The sequence below is a fragment of the Artibeus jamaicensis genome, unplaced genomic scaffold (genome assembly GCF_021234435.1).
Source record: "Artibeus jamaicensis isolate MK-2021 breed Jamaican fruit bat unplaced genomic scaffold, CSHL_Jam_final contig_718, whole genome shotgun sequence".
NCBI classification, from domain to species: Eukaryota; Metazoa; Chordata; class Mammalia; order Chiroptera; family Phyllostomidae; genus Artibeus; species Artibeus jamaicensis.
The window spans coordinates 1,966,337-1,980,213 of NW_026521936.1; the positions used below are offsets into that span (position 1 = coordinate 1,966,337).

Sequence of the window (13,877 nt, forward strand, 5' to 3'; positions counted from 1 at the left end):
TGACCGAGGGAAAGGGACCCGTTCCTTCGCCCCCGCCAGGCCCGCTGCCCCTTCCCCGGCAGTGCCCGCGGGAGACGAGTGTGCCGGAGCTGTGAGCGTTGCTCCAGCACAACCCAAACGGGGGCTCCCAGGAGGGCCGCGTTCTCACAGGGTCCCGGGCTTCGGTCCCTGCTGAGCTGACGTGACTAAGGAGGGTCTGGGAGACCTTCCTTCTCTAGAGGGAAGCGTTGGTGTCAAGAAGACCCATCGCCCAGAGGCAGAAACGGCCCCGTGTGACCAGCAGAGAAGAGAGTCTGGCCGGTTCCCAGTTCACTCCGGGACCAGAGCTCGTCACAGCAGGAGGGGAGGAGGAGCCCAGGAGACCTGAGCAGTGTGGGTCCCTCCGAGTCAGACCTGGGCTTAAACTCAGCTTTGCCGCGAATTCTGTTTTCCTGGTGGCTGTTGATACCTTTAAAATGAAACAGTCTTCTCCACTTAGCTCAAGGCCCTTGTTCTCTGGCTATTCCGACAACTTCCGCTTTACAATGCATCTGCCGAAATGGAGCCCCAGGAAAACATGCGGGTTCAGTCTTAGGACTGGGGACACCTTTTCCCTGTTGACGATACCGGACACACGGAGGAGGATCATGCAGCGCGTGGGTCATGGGACCGTCAGCCTGGGTTCCAGTCACCCCTCCATACACACCTGGATGGAGATCACCGGCCCCCCCCCCAGTCCAGAGGGGGTGTTTCACCAGAATGTGTGTGGAACCACCATAGGTATTAAAATGAAAGCCCTCTTCCTAGTGACCTAAAGGATCGGACTCCTGGGTACAATCGTTGATGTAGATTGAGCTCCGCGTCTGACGTCCCTGTAGCCCAACGAAGTGCGTGGGGCTCTGGGAGGGGCCGACCCAGAGGCGGGAACGGTGGGGGTGGGGGGGGGGCGTCCAGCCCTCCGCCCTCGTTAGATTGCAAGTCTTATTGCTTGTGACTCCGTCTCACTGGGACTGGTCCAGAGAAGCTGAATTCTCTGTTAGCCCCGGGGGAAAAGTCAGACTGCCCAGAGATTAGGTGCAGGTTTGCTGGTAGATGGAGCAGCCGAATCTCTTCGTAAGCAAAGTTGGAGAGTCGCTCGACCCGCCACCTCCCGAGTGCGGCAAAGGAGGCACCGAGCTGGAGGGGCCGCGGGCCTGTGTGCTGCGGCTGTGTGAGGCCGCCTCTCCTGCCACCGCAGGAGAAGTAGACGTTTAAAAACCATGCTTATAACACACTGGGGACTTAAGAAGAAGCCTAAAATGTGAAGCCGGAAAACCGTGTAGAACCAGAGTTGCCCGTTCATTCTCTGCTGTTGAAAGGTGACTTTACTGCAGAAGGAGGTTGCTGTGGATCCGTGAGAAAGCCTGGTCTGTGGTCAGTGCTGGCGGGCAGGGTCCGGGAAGGACCCAGCGTCCCCGTGGGGAACGGCTGGATTCTGGAACACACGACTCTAGAAAGGGTTGTTTTCTGGGGATCTGGAGCTTCCCTTCACACAGCCACGAGGGGTCGGGAAAAGATGCAGGTCACCTTCAAAAAATGATGAAGGTCACCTTGCCCTGGTCAGTGTGGCCCAGTGGATTGGGTACCGTCCTGCAAAGCAAAAGGTTACTGTTCAAATCCCAGTCAGGGCACATGCCTGGGTTGGGGGTTTGGTCCCCAGTCAGGGTGTGTGTGAGAAGCAACCAACAGAAGTTTCTCTCTCACATCAGTGTTTCTCTCTTTCTCTTTCCCTCCTCCTTCCCGCCCTTCATTTCTCTCTGACATCAACGAGCTCGTCCTCAAGTGAGAATTTTTCAAAGATGCAGGTCACCTTCATTCACACTCATCAATAATTCGTAACTCCCTAACTTCCAGTAGGAGCTACAATGATTAGTTTAATGAGGTGGAGTTGGCGAATTCTCCCAGAGCGGTAGCTCTCCGCTCTAGCGACCTGTTAATATTTTCCAGGGGGCTTCTGAGAAATGCCAGTGCCTCCACCAGACCAGCGAGCCCGGTCGGCAGGGTGGGGCAGAGAAAGGGCGCCACACCGAGCCCTGCCCGGGAGCTGTGCCGGGTGCGGTTCGCTCCCCAGCTTCTCTGCCCACTCGGCCTCGGGTCCTCAGAGGTGCTGAACTTCTCCAGACCCCACTTTCCTCATCTCGAGTCAGTGGTGGCGCCTTCTCGTTTGGCTTCTAAAGAGAAAACATGTCCACCTGGGCCCCAGTACAACTCTGTCTCCCGCTTGGCTATTAGTGGCTGGTAGTAGACGGCTACTCTGTCCTTATTCAGATGGTTCTTCCAGGGACCAGACAGCAGCTGACGTGCTGAGGTTCCTTTTGTCCCCTTGCCGTGACTTCCTTGGGCTGTTTGGTGTTGGGGAGGAAAAACACTCAAGGGCTGTTCCGCTTCCTGCTCTGCAGCTGCCACAGAAGTGTCCTTCTCCTTTGACGTTGGGAACGGGCCCGTGGAGATTGTGGTGAGGTCGCCCACGCCGCTCAACGATGACCAGTGGCACCGGGTCACCGCGGAGAGGAACGTGCAGCAGGCCAGCCTGCAGGTGGACCGGCTGCCGCAGCAGACCCGGAAGGCACCGACCGAGGGCCACACCCGCCTGGAGCTCTACAGCCAGCTGTTCGTGGGTGAGTACCGGTGGGAGGCCGCGTCCCTGCTGGTTCTGAGACCCTTCCCAGTGGAAACCTGAACGCAGCCCGTGGAGGCTCTGGCTGCACTTCTTTCGAGAAGTAAGTGTCTAGGCCTCTCGTTGTCTCTCTTCCACGACAGACGGGAAGGAGGAGGAGGGCTCAGGAGCCCGACGTCCGTCCCACTTCCCCCGGCTGCGGCTCAGAGTGCTCATCGGCAGGGGCAGGGGGCACCCCCTGTGCAGGTTTATGGTTTCAGAGCAGGAGAAAACCCTTTGTTGTTTAGGACACTTGTAACTACAACAGGAAGGAAGGGACAGGGGAGGGGAGGAGAATGGGCCCCCTAAGATCAGGTCTGCTCAAAACGACAAGCAGAAACCCCTTCCCGTCTTCAGACTCCTCACGAAGGCTCCGCCCTCACCAGAAAGACCCGCCTGAGAAGAGGCGCAAACGGCCACCTGGGGCGGCCTGTGCAGGACCGGCCTGCCTCCCAGTCTGGTCTGCCTGGGCCTACCCACCCCAGCGAACCTGACGTTGCTGCAAGTCAGCTTCCATTGCCACGGCTAGTTCAGTTTTACGTTTTGCTTTCCAGGAAACGATGACTTAGGGGAATTAGCCATTTTCCCCCTCGAATGAGAAAAAAGCAAGTTCGAAGGACTTTGTGGCCCTGCCCCATACCGCCCGAGTTTCCGGAGGTTAACTGATGAAGTCAGTCGGCCATGGCAGTCTTAGCACAAGCAAAGCCAGGCATGACCCGGTCCCTGTTCCCTTTCCTGACCCTCGATGGCCGAAACTCACCGGGGGTCAGTGCATTGTAACAGGGGCCAGAGTGTCTTTTGTGGCTGTGAGGAAATGCTTTAAGAACATTAGAAAGTCATTTTTAAAAAGGTGAAATCGGATATTCACTTGTTTGCAGCCATGTGGGCAGACTGCAGAGGTGCTGGCTTAGTCCATTGGTTTTGAACTCGCGAACGGGTCTGCGAGCCGGGGGCCAGGACAGAGGCCCAGCTGCGCGATGCACTGGTGCCCCCCTCCACCCCTTCCCAACCCCTCCCTCGGTGCTCGGTTCTCAGAATCACAGGTCGTTTTTTAAGTTATTTCTTCTTGGTTGACGTCAGGGTCACTGAACCGGTTCCTGCTACGCACTGTGAGCGGATTCACTTCGTCCGTGTGTCTTGCCCAGGCTGCTGAAGGCACGTCTCTTCCAAAACCTGCTCGTCCTGCGGGTCACTCTCCCCGGTTTGCGTCACGACAGGGCCCTCAGAGACCAGCTGTCCGCTTCCTAGGGCTTGTCCCCGGGTGTGGAGGACCAGCCTCACTTTCGTCCCTGCCTGTTCCCCGACCGCAGTTGTCACCAAGAATTTTGGAGACCAAGTGAAGTGAACACAGAGAGGACGAGGGGACACGTTTATCACGGTCTCAGGAAGTTTCTGGTTCGTCTGAACCAGAGCAAGGCAGGAAAAGGGGAGGGGCCGAGGCAGGTTTCGGCAGAACAGTTGCATTTAAGGGACAGGCAAAAACAGGCATCTCGGGAAGAAGAATAAAGAGGAACAGAAAGAGCAGGCGAGGAAAAACTGAGATGGGAGGCAACGGGGTTTCGTGAGATTCTCTTTGTGTATTAGGACAATGAACAGCAAGTGCCGTGGGTTGGGTCGGACTGGAAGGGAGTGCTTTGCGTTTAGTGATTATGAAAGCACCGGCGACCACGGGCGTTTCGGACGGTGGGCTGGCCCGACGAGCCGACACGTGTCTTCCCTCGGTGGGAAGGAGTTGGTTTCACGCCCCAGTCTCCAGTCCCTGTCCTCCCGCAGCGGGCACGGTGGGCACGGTGGGCACGCGTGCATCTGCCAGACGCGTGAGGCCCCGTGAACGGGGTTTCCTGCCATGGAGGCCACTCCCGGGGACACGTGGCCGGGGATGTTTCCAGAAACAAGTCCAGGCCACCAGCTTTGAAATCCCGGAGGCGGTTCGCCCAAGGCCGTTCAGGGCGGGTCCCGGCGCCTGGTGCTGTTCGAGGTGCGGCTCTAACAGGACGCGTCACCTTGGCCGCGGTCACCGCTTTCCTTCTTCCATTGTTTTTTTTTTCCCATCTTGCAAGGCAGTTGGATTGGTTGGTTCCCAGGATTTCTTCCAGCCTGAGCTGTTCCCGCTCACGCGTGTAGGGATGGGCGCCCCTCCCCAGTGCCTGCGGCCGGCAGCACCGGCTGAGTCCCACCCCCGCACTGCCCGGGCGAGGGGCCACCAGCGGGTCAGTCAGTGTCTCCGTGTTAAGGAGGGGCACGTGCCTGCGTCTCGGGGGGCAGTGAGGTGAGCTACGCAAGGCCCCGCGGAGGCCCCAGCACGGTCGGTCAGTCCGCACTGGGTCATCGCTGTGTAGTTACCTTCCGCTCTCAGCTTCTTCCTCCCCCACGTCCCCCGCACTCCACCCACGGTGACCCAGTGCCTCAGCCAGACCAGGGACTCCGAACCCTGGTCTGGGTGGCAGCCGCCGGCTACATGTTTCTTTGTCCTCGGAGAGTGGCTAAGACACTCAAGGCCATTAGCTCTACCAGGCTGGATTGAGCCAAAGCCCCTTATGGCACAGAGACCTGCTGGGGAGTTCAGGGTCCTGGCCGCTGAGGTAGCGGGGTCAGGGCTGTAAGGCCCGGGACCCGGCCAGGGAGGGGCAGGCGTGGCCGCAGGAGCCCGGTGAGCAGGCCACGCAGGGCAGGTGGCCGGCAGGAGGTGGATTTGCAACCGGCTTCAGCCAGGCCAGGGCTTGCCACTGTTCTTAGTGGTAATTTGAGGAAGAGGCCAGAGTTCAGGAGACCTGAAGGCTACCTCAGAAAGCCTCGGGAAGAAGCCAGGCTCCTCAGTGACTCTTAACTAACGACACATGTCCAGGCTCAACTCACTTGGCCCAGACCCCCTCTGAATTGCTCTAGGGGTGCGAGATGTCGGCCCAAAGGAGCCAACAGATTAACTCTCACTCCTCCAGGGTCTTCCGGGCTGCACGGAAGGCCCAGCTGGTGACTCGGGGGATAGGCAGTGCCTTCAGGGCGACTGGGGAGCAGGGAAGCGCGGGAAAGGACATCATCGCCCACCCGCTTTTGCTGAGTCCAGCACTTGGGGTCACCTTTGGCTTCCTGTCTTCCCCTCACTAGTGTCCGTCAACAGTACGGCTGTGACTCCCCCTCCAGACCGTGCCCCAGACGCACAGCCGGTGCCCTCTGTTGGCGCAGGGTCACCGGGCCAAAGCCACAGGACTCTTGCTCGGACGGTTTCACCTAATTTCCTAACTGGTCTCCTAACTGGTGTCCTAACTGAAGTTAGTTTTTTGTTACATCTGAGTTAATACTCATATCCAAACCTAAATCAACCCCATCTCCAGAGCAAGAAGGTATTTTTCCTTATAAACTTTCTCCAAACTTCTTGCAAAAACAGGGTATTTGCTGTCTCTGGAAATACCTTTCTCACCAGGTGCCACAGACTGAAATCACGAATGACGGAGGCCTGAACAAAAGTCACAGGGGTGTCAGAATGTCATGGGAGACAGCCTGTCAGCCCCGCCGGGGCCCTGCACCTGACTCTCGGTCCCCCCCCGAAACTGAGGTCTCCCCCGTTTGGCAGCAGTGAGATGCCAGCTGGGGTCCCGATGCTGAGTTTCCGCCTCGAGCCGTACAGGCAGGGAGGGGGGTGATGTCATGCCTAGAGGTCCGGAAGTAAACGGAAATGATTTGCTAGATAAAAATCTAGTAAAAATAATCAGTAGCACTGGAAGAAATCAACAAACTACCTCCAAAAAGCAAAGCCACAAATCAACCAGAGAAGCTGCCCCACGAAAACCTGGCCCCGCGCAGCTGGTCTGGGGGTCAGCAGCTCCGTCCATCTCTCAGCCTGTCCCCCTTCTCGGAGCCAGGGGCCTCGTGGGAGGCCCCAGCTTTCCTCTCCCCGCAGAGACACCCCTCCCCGACCCTTCGCCTTCTCGCGGTCGGGGCTCACCCACTTCGGCCAGAGCAGCTGTGTAGTTTACAGGTCGGGCCGTACCATAGTAAGGGGGCTGCGGTAGAGCCAGTTTTTACCTTTTTAAAAATATACTACCAGCTCTGCGGCCATCCACACCCATTTTCTCCTGACAACTGGAGTGATCGGATCTTGGGAACATGTTTTCGTTTGGCCATCAAGGTGAAAATAAATTTTTTTCAACAAATTTATCGAGTGATTTCCCATATAGATTTTTCCCTCTTTCAATACGGACTGGCCTCAACTTCCTGATAATGAATGGCACCTGTCACACAGGAACAGCCGCACGTGCTGAGGAGGGGTGGGCACTCACAGCCCGCAGTCCTGTGGCATCTGAGCAGAGTGTCCACGGTCAGTAGCTCAGATGAACGGAGTTGCTTCCACTACAGGCCGCGTCCGCCCCTCCTCCCTCCTCGCCTCGGATTCAAGGTCCCCGGGGACACAGCCCTCCTGGGACTCACGCTTCGTCTCCTGGCCTGTTGCAGGGCCCTGGTGGTGTTTGCCCGTCACTTCAATTTCACTTTGCCGTTTCCCCTCTTTTCCACGGTGCCCAGGTCCTTTCTCTCCCCGTCGCTGGGACCCAGCTGGACGTATTTTAGGGGTGACGTGATGCGTGCGTTTGGAGCGTGTGTGCGTTCTGGGAAGACTCCGAGCACCGCCGCCTCTCTGCGCCCCCACGCGCCCCACTCCGCGTTTCACCCACACTCGGCCTCACGTTCCCGAGGTCCACGAGTGACTGTGACGTGGACGTGCCCCATTCCGCGTCCACCCCAGGCCTCGCGCTGTCTGCCGCTCTTCCTTCTGAGCGCACGCATTCCCACGGGGCGGCCACGTCCCCTCCACCATCGTCCAGCTGAGCGAGAGGCAGACGCGCGGCCTCCGCTGTGCTCCCCACGAAGGGAAACCATGAGTTGCCGTCTGTCTGTCCCCACCTCTGGTGTCCCCACACACGACCCGCCCCGCCCCCAGGCAGGGACAGCTGTGCCTGACCCCAGGACCCACGGAGCCCCCACCCCAGTCCCTCCCTCGGGAGTTTCTCAGGGCTCCGCCCACAGGCCTGTCTCAAACCAGCCCCAGGTCTGTAGCCTCTGCCCGCTTTCCTGTTAGTCGTGGCCTCTCCGTTCGTGCCTGTGCCCAGCCACGCCCTCCTCGTGGCCCTGACCCGCACACACCCCGCTGCGCTGTCCTCGTCTCTCAACCCGCTGCTCTCCTTCCCGCCTCTCCAGCCTCGGGCCTCCTCTCTGCTCCCTCCACCCCGATTTCTTGGACACCTCACACGTCCCCGAGCCCGGTTATCAGAGCTCGCGCTGACTCCTCCCACGTGCCCAACCCCAGCCATGACCCGGGACTGACACCTGCAAAGGCTTGTTTTGACTTCGGAGTCTGAAAGTGACAGACGAGGTGACGGGCAGGAAACAGCACCAGGGAGTCCTCACCATGGACGAAAAGAGACTGGACGCGGTTGCTAAAAGAAGCGCCTTTAAAGGCAGAGAATAAAGACGGACAGAGGGAGAGGGTGAGGGGAGAGGGAGGCACGGGGCACGTTAAGATCAGCAGGAAGCATACCTTTGTTTTGCTCCAAAGATGAGCAGAATTCGCCAGCAGGACCCATGATAGGAACAATACCGCGGACATTTCTACGAGAAATGAGTAGACAGAGTCCTCAGCTGATGTACTGAAAATTGGGGCTTGCCCTGAAGTTAACTGCAGTAACTGTTCACAGTACAGAACGTGGATCTGGCTCCGGGACGTGCGGGCTGAGGGCTGCAGTCTCTCTCAGCCCCACTCGGGGAGGACATGGGGACGGCACAGCTGTGGACCCTGGTGCCCTGGAACGGTGCCAGGAGATGACCGACCAGCTGCTGCCCGGCGGCTGGAGCCCACGCCAAGCTGCAGTAGCAGGCCCTGCCCCGGGAGGAAAAGGCATTGCAGTAAAGGCGTTGAAGAAGCACCTCCTCCTTGTAGACCCAGAGGTCGGCCTGGGCAGTGAGCTCCTTGTTGGGCTTCAGCCGTCCGCGTGGCCTTGGGGACCCCGTTCTGCCAGGCGGTGAGTACGATTTATCTCGGATGTTGTCACTCCCTCAGCACCCTCTGGCCCCAAGCACAGCCGAGCCTGGAAACTGGTCAGAGGTAGAAGAAAGACCCCCTGCGCAGCGAGCCCCAGAGTGAAGGCAGCGGCCGTAGGGGGACACGTGTGCAGGCCCGGGGGCCGGACGGCCACAGACCGACCGCGTCAGCTTCTCGCCTGTAACTCGGGGAGGACGATGGGATCTGCCCCGAGAGCCAAAGCGTGTTAGGTTTTGGGCAGGGCCCGGGGCAGCGAGGATCCAGTTAACACTGGCCTTGACGCAGCAAAGTTCCGTCACACTCGTCCCGCCAGCCCAGCCTGGAAAGGGAGCTCGGACCTCAGCACCATCCCCCTCTCGGGACCGCTCACAGTTCAATGATGGGAGTGCTCTGTGCTCTCAGAAACCCAGTATTCCCTCCATTTTGAGGTTTTCTTCTGGTTTAAATAGTTTGGATTCAATATATTCCTCATGTCCTTGACTTGGAGGACATTAGGAAATCCATGCAGTGATAATGAACTAAAAAAAACCCACCTACTGAATGAAGTTATGAATGAGCACTCACAAGCGTTGTCTGCGAGGGCAATTTTCCAAACCCGGCCTTCTGCGCAGCAGAGCGTTCTCACGCACGCCCGCCGATGTCTGGCCGGCAGAGGTGCCGATCGGTGCCTGCCAGTCACACAGCGCTGCGCTGAATGGTGCGACCCGACCCCTGGGACTGCCGGCCTGCTGCGGAAGCCTGCTGTCCTGAGGTCCTCCGCCTGCCCAGGGAGCCCGGGCTGTGTTCCGCACGCCTGCATCGGTGCCACACGGCGTTTCCATGGTCCCACACAGAACAGCAGACGCGGCAGGCACAGCGTCCGCAAGTCCCGAGGCCCAGCCTGCCCGAGCGCGTAGCTGCTCTCGCCCCCTCACCTGCAGAGGCCAGGTCCGGTGGCGGTGGAGGACAACCCAGGTCCGCTGGGTCACGTGGGCAGAGGAGTCACAGCTGGTTTCCCACCGACCTTTCTGGGCCACTGCAGGCCCCGGCTCAGGGCTTCCCTGCCAGCTCACGGCTCCCCAAGGCCCGAGACCGCCCCACACAGCAGACGAGAGAGAGACACCCACAGCTTCCAGAGGCTCCGAGGTCATTGTCTCAGAGGGGCCTGCCACAGGCCACGCTCGGCGTGAGCCCCTTACTCGTCATCGTCTGCTCAGGCTGCCGTCACACAACACCGGGGACTTAACAACAGAAGCCTGTTTCTCTCAGTTCTGGAGACTAGAAGTCTGGGGTCGAGGTGCGGGCAGGGCTGGTTCCTGCTAAGACTCTGCCTTCTCTCGTATGTCACATGTGGCCGTTTTCCCATGTGCGCAGGCCTGTGGCTCTGCCTCTCACATGGAACACCCACCCCACAACTTCCTTCAACCTTCATTGCCACTTTAGAGCCCCTGTCCCCAAGCACAGCCACCTTGGGGTTAGGGCTTCCACCCCGACCCCAGGCAGGACGGAGGTGCTCCGGAGCCCAGCCCTGCTGCTCGGGAGACCCCTGGGCTCTGACCTGGGGAAGAGCGTGTCCTCACGGTTCCTCCGGACCTGACTCTCTCCCTTGTTAAAGGCAGCACCGGGTGGGGTCACCACCTTCCTCTGTGCGTGTGACGGTGTGTCGTGCATCACGAGCAGTTACAGAACTTTCATAATTAATCTTGATTGCAACCCTTGAATGGCATTTCCCATGGAAAACTATTTAAAATTGAACCCACATCTCATCTTGGGTAATGACTGCGGGGCTGACGGATGGGACGCAGGCCCGGCCTGCCCTGGGCTCTCTCCGACGGCAGCTCGTCGGTGTTCTAATTACCGAAGTCTAGGCAGCGTTTTGGCTGGCAGGTCTGCAGTTTAAACTTACGACGTGTGTCATCACGAAAGATTTCCGTGGAGCACATGAGTTGAGCTCAAATAATTACCACTGGTTCTAGTGCATTAACATCTTTTGCATAATATGTAACCTCCATTTCCAGGACAAAGGATTTTTCTTCATATCAACTGCATCAGTAAAAGTACTTTTCAGCTCACTGACCCATTTAATAAATCAGGAGCTATTTAAGAAAAGGGCATAATTTATTTAGTTTTTCTTTCAAGAGAAATGGCATCCCATTATCTGCTTTGTAAAGTAAGAAGAGAAAGCCCAAAACTTTACTTAAAGAAGGCAACAAATACAAATTGGACTACAGTCATATGTTACAGTCAATTAAGAGAAGTGGGGGGAAGTCGGGCAACAGTGCAGTGGAGAAAAAGGAAGAGAGAAGGAAACTGAGGGGAAATTGAGCCTAATTTCCTGAAACAGAGACAGAGACACATAATCAGAGGAGAGGAGCTTGTCCGTCACCCACCGGAGTCACTCAGAGCTGGGGGAATCAGACATCTCCTAGTTCAGCCTCCTCCTGCACAGGGAGGAAATACGGACGCCGGGAGGGACTAAGAGGTTTGATGAAAGCCACACAACTGACCCCGAACAGTCGGCAGTCCTCACAGGGAGGGATGCACAAACACAGCAAAAAACACAAAGGCAGGGAGAGAGACTGGTGAGGGCGGGGCCTCGGGGAGCTCCGGAAGGAGCTGGAGGCAGAGGAACCGGAAACGCCACCCCCGCAGCCCGGGGCGAGGCCTGCGTGCAGAAGCGCGCAGGCCTGCGTGGGAACGCGGCCTTGGTGAGGACAGACCGAGATGTACGGGAGGTTCCTTTGCTCCGCCGGGTGGCCCTTTTAAGTCTCTGATTTTTCCTTTTTTGTTTTTGCCATATTAACATTTTCTTGGAGTCTTTTAACAATCTCTTCTTCAAACTCCCAATTATTGCTGAGACCCTTTGAATATGAATTATTTCCAAATTAAATACATTCCAGATAGTTTAAAAGAGTGGAATGTTAAGAGAAGTAAAATTAGACAAGTGCTGGAAGAAAATGCAGTTGAATAATTACATTACTCTGGATTTGAGAGTTTCTGTGTAAGTCTAATACCGAAGGCAGAAATTGTACACGTAAAACAGATGGATGGGGCTATGTGAACATTCAAAACTGTCACAGGGAAAGAGGACCTTGTAAACAGATTAACAGGCACAAACTGGAAGAATGTGGTTGTCCAATTTATAGCATTGAACTAAACCCCAAAATGTTATAAGTGAATAAGAAATATAACATATCTTATTCCCCCCCCAAAAAGAAGCATACATGAAAAACCAAAATATAAGAATCGGTAAAACATTGAACACAGGCCTGCGAACCAAAAGATCGAGGTTCAATTCCCCGTCAGGGCACATGCCTGGGTTGCAGGCCAGTTCCCAGCAGGGGCCACTTCCCAGCAGGGGATGCACAAGAAGCAACCATACAATGATGTTTCTCTCCCTCTCTCCTTCCCTTCCCTTCCCTTCTAAAAGAAAAAAAAAAAAAAAAGAATCGGTAAAACACAAAAATCCTTCAAATCACAGTATTTAAAGCAATGCACATTTACCCAAGGAGGTGTTTTCCCCCGAGTCTATAAATTCCAAAGGCTCGTGCCTGGTGTGAGACTCGGCGTGGAGAAGGTGGGAGTATCATATACTCTGCTGGCGAAATATAAATCAACAAATTCTTCTTAGAGGAAATAGATTTGTAATGCCTTTGAAATGTGTGTGCCTTTGTACCCAGCAATACACTTGTAAGAATCATTCCTAAATAAAAACTGGATACGTGTGCAAAGGTTTTTACAGGGATTTTTTTTCCAGTATCATATAAAATGGAAATCTGACTAAGCTCAAAAGCCCCATCACTGTGGAAGGGCAAGATCTAATTTATACATTCGCAGAATGAGCTACGGTGCGTTGCTTAGAAAGTGTCATGTGGTGTGTTAGTGCAAAAAAGCAAATTTCAGAACTGTGTGTGTCAGGATCCCGCTTCGTCCTTGGTTTTGTCTTTCCCACGTGTGTTCTCGTAGACGCGAGTAGGAAAGGTGCCTCGCTGGGAGGCAGCGGGCCTGGTTCTCTGAGCCGCGCTGCAGAGCTGTCTTCTCCGCCGTGTTACAGGCTCCACGGTGAAAATCCGTCACCCTCGTGATGAGGGAGAGAGCGGGAGACACCTAAAAACAGTGGCTTTTAAATTTTAGCTTATTTTGATTGGAATAGTCAGAACTGACTAATAATGAAAATTTAAATGGCGAGGCGTTTACTGGACAGAAAGCCCTTGGCAAGCCCTTGTTGCAAAAATCAAACCACAATTGCCACAATGATAGAAGCCAAATTAAAATGTTAACACATAAAAGGTGACTAATGGTTTGAAATTCTTCCAAACCCTGGCCAAGGCCCACATTCCCTTCAGCACAAAGGCGCGAGGCTGGGCTGACAAGCAGATTGCAAAATGGGAAACCCAGAAAAGGGGCTGTTTCTGATGACTGTTGCCATCTACTCTGTCGTGGCCATGATTAAAAAGGACACTGGCCTCTTCAGTTAGTCCTCTTTCAAACGTTTTTATCAAACAAAAAATCCCCGGAGACTTACTATTCAAATCTTTCTACTACCCAACGGCAGAACTACAAGCCTTGGGTTTATAAAAATAATAGTGTTTCCTTTCATTTCATGGCCGAGGACGTACAGATCCGGGCAAATGCTAACCCTTCTCTGCTAATAAAGCCTTTGATCCACCAGCCCTGTCGGATGAGTCCGTGACATTGTGCACTTCACTCAACACAATAGAATGAGTGACGGGATCGGTCCCCAGATGACCAGCCTCACCCAGCCCTCACGATCCCGCTGCCCACTCCGTTTTTGAAGACGTCCCAAACTCGGACTTCTGTGGGGCCCTGACCCGGATGCTCTTCTGCATCAGGGGGGTCAATGCAGAGCCGAGTGTAAGACCGCAGATTAGAGACTTAGGCAGATCTGACACAGTGTTGCCACTCTGGAGCTGGAGTCCGTGAGTGAACGTCGGAGTCTCTCTGAGGCTCGGTTTTCTCATCTGTACAATGGCTGATGGCAGGGCCCAGCCACCATGCCAGTCGGTTGCTGTGAGAATCAGGCAACTGGTAGATGTAAGACATGGAATAGACCACCTTCTGCTTAACCTTCACTGTAAAAGGGTAACTGATTTTATTAACAGTATCTTTTTCTAAAACCCCATCATATTTTGTTTTATAATATTAACTGCTATTCACTTTATTTAATTTTCA

General features: G+C 55.5%; 1 protein-coding gene across 1 annotated transcript in view; it reads left to right on the forward strand.

The window, feature by feature from the left end:
* The window catches only part of CNTNAP2 (contactin associated protein 2), a 1,645,556-nt gene that overhangs the window by 1,486,628 nt on the left and 145,051 nt on the right, over positions 1–13,877 (forward strand). Inside the window, exon 17 of the mRNA XM_053671916.1 lies at positions 2,418–2,636. Coding sequence (XP_053527891.1) covers positions 2,418–2,636 — 219 coding nt within the window. The remainder of the gene's footprint in view (positions 1–2,417; positions 2,637–13,877) is intronic.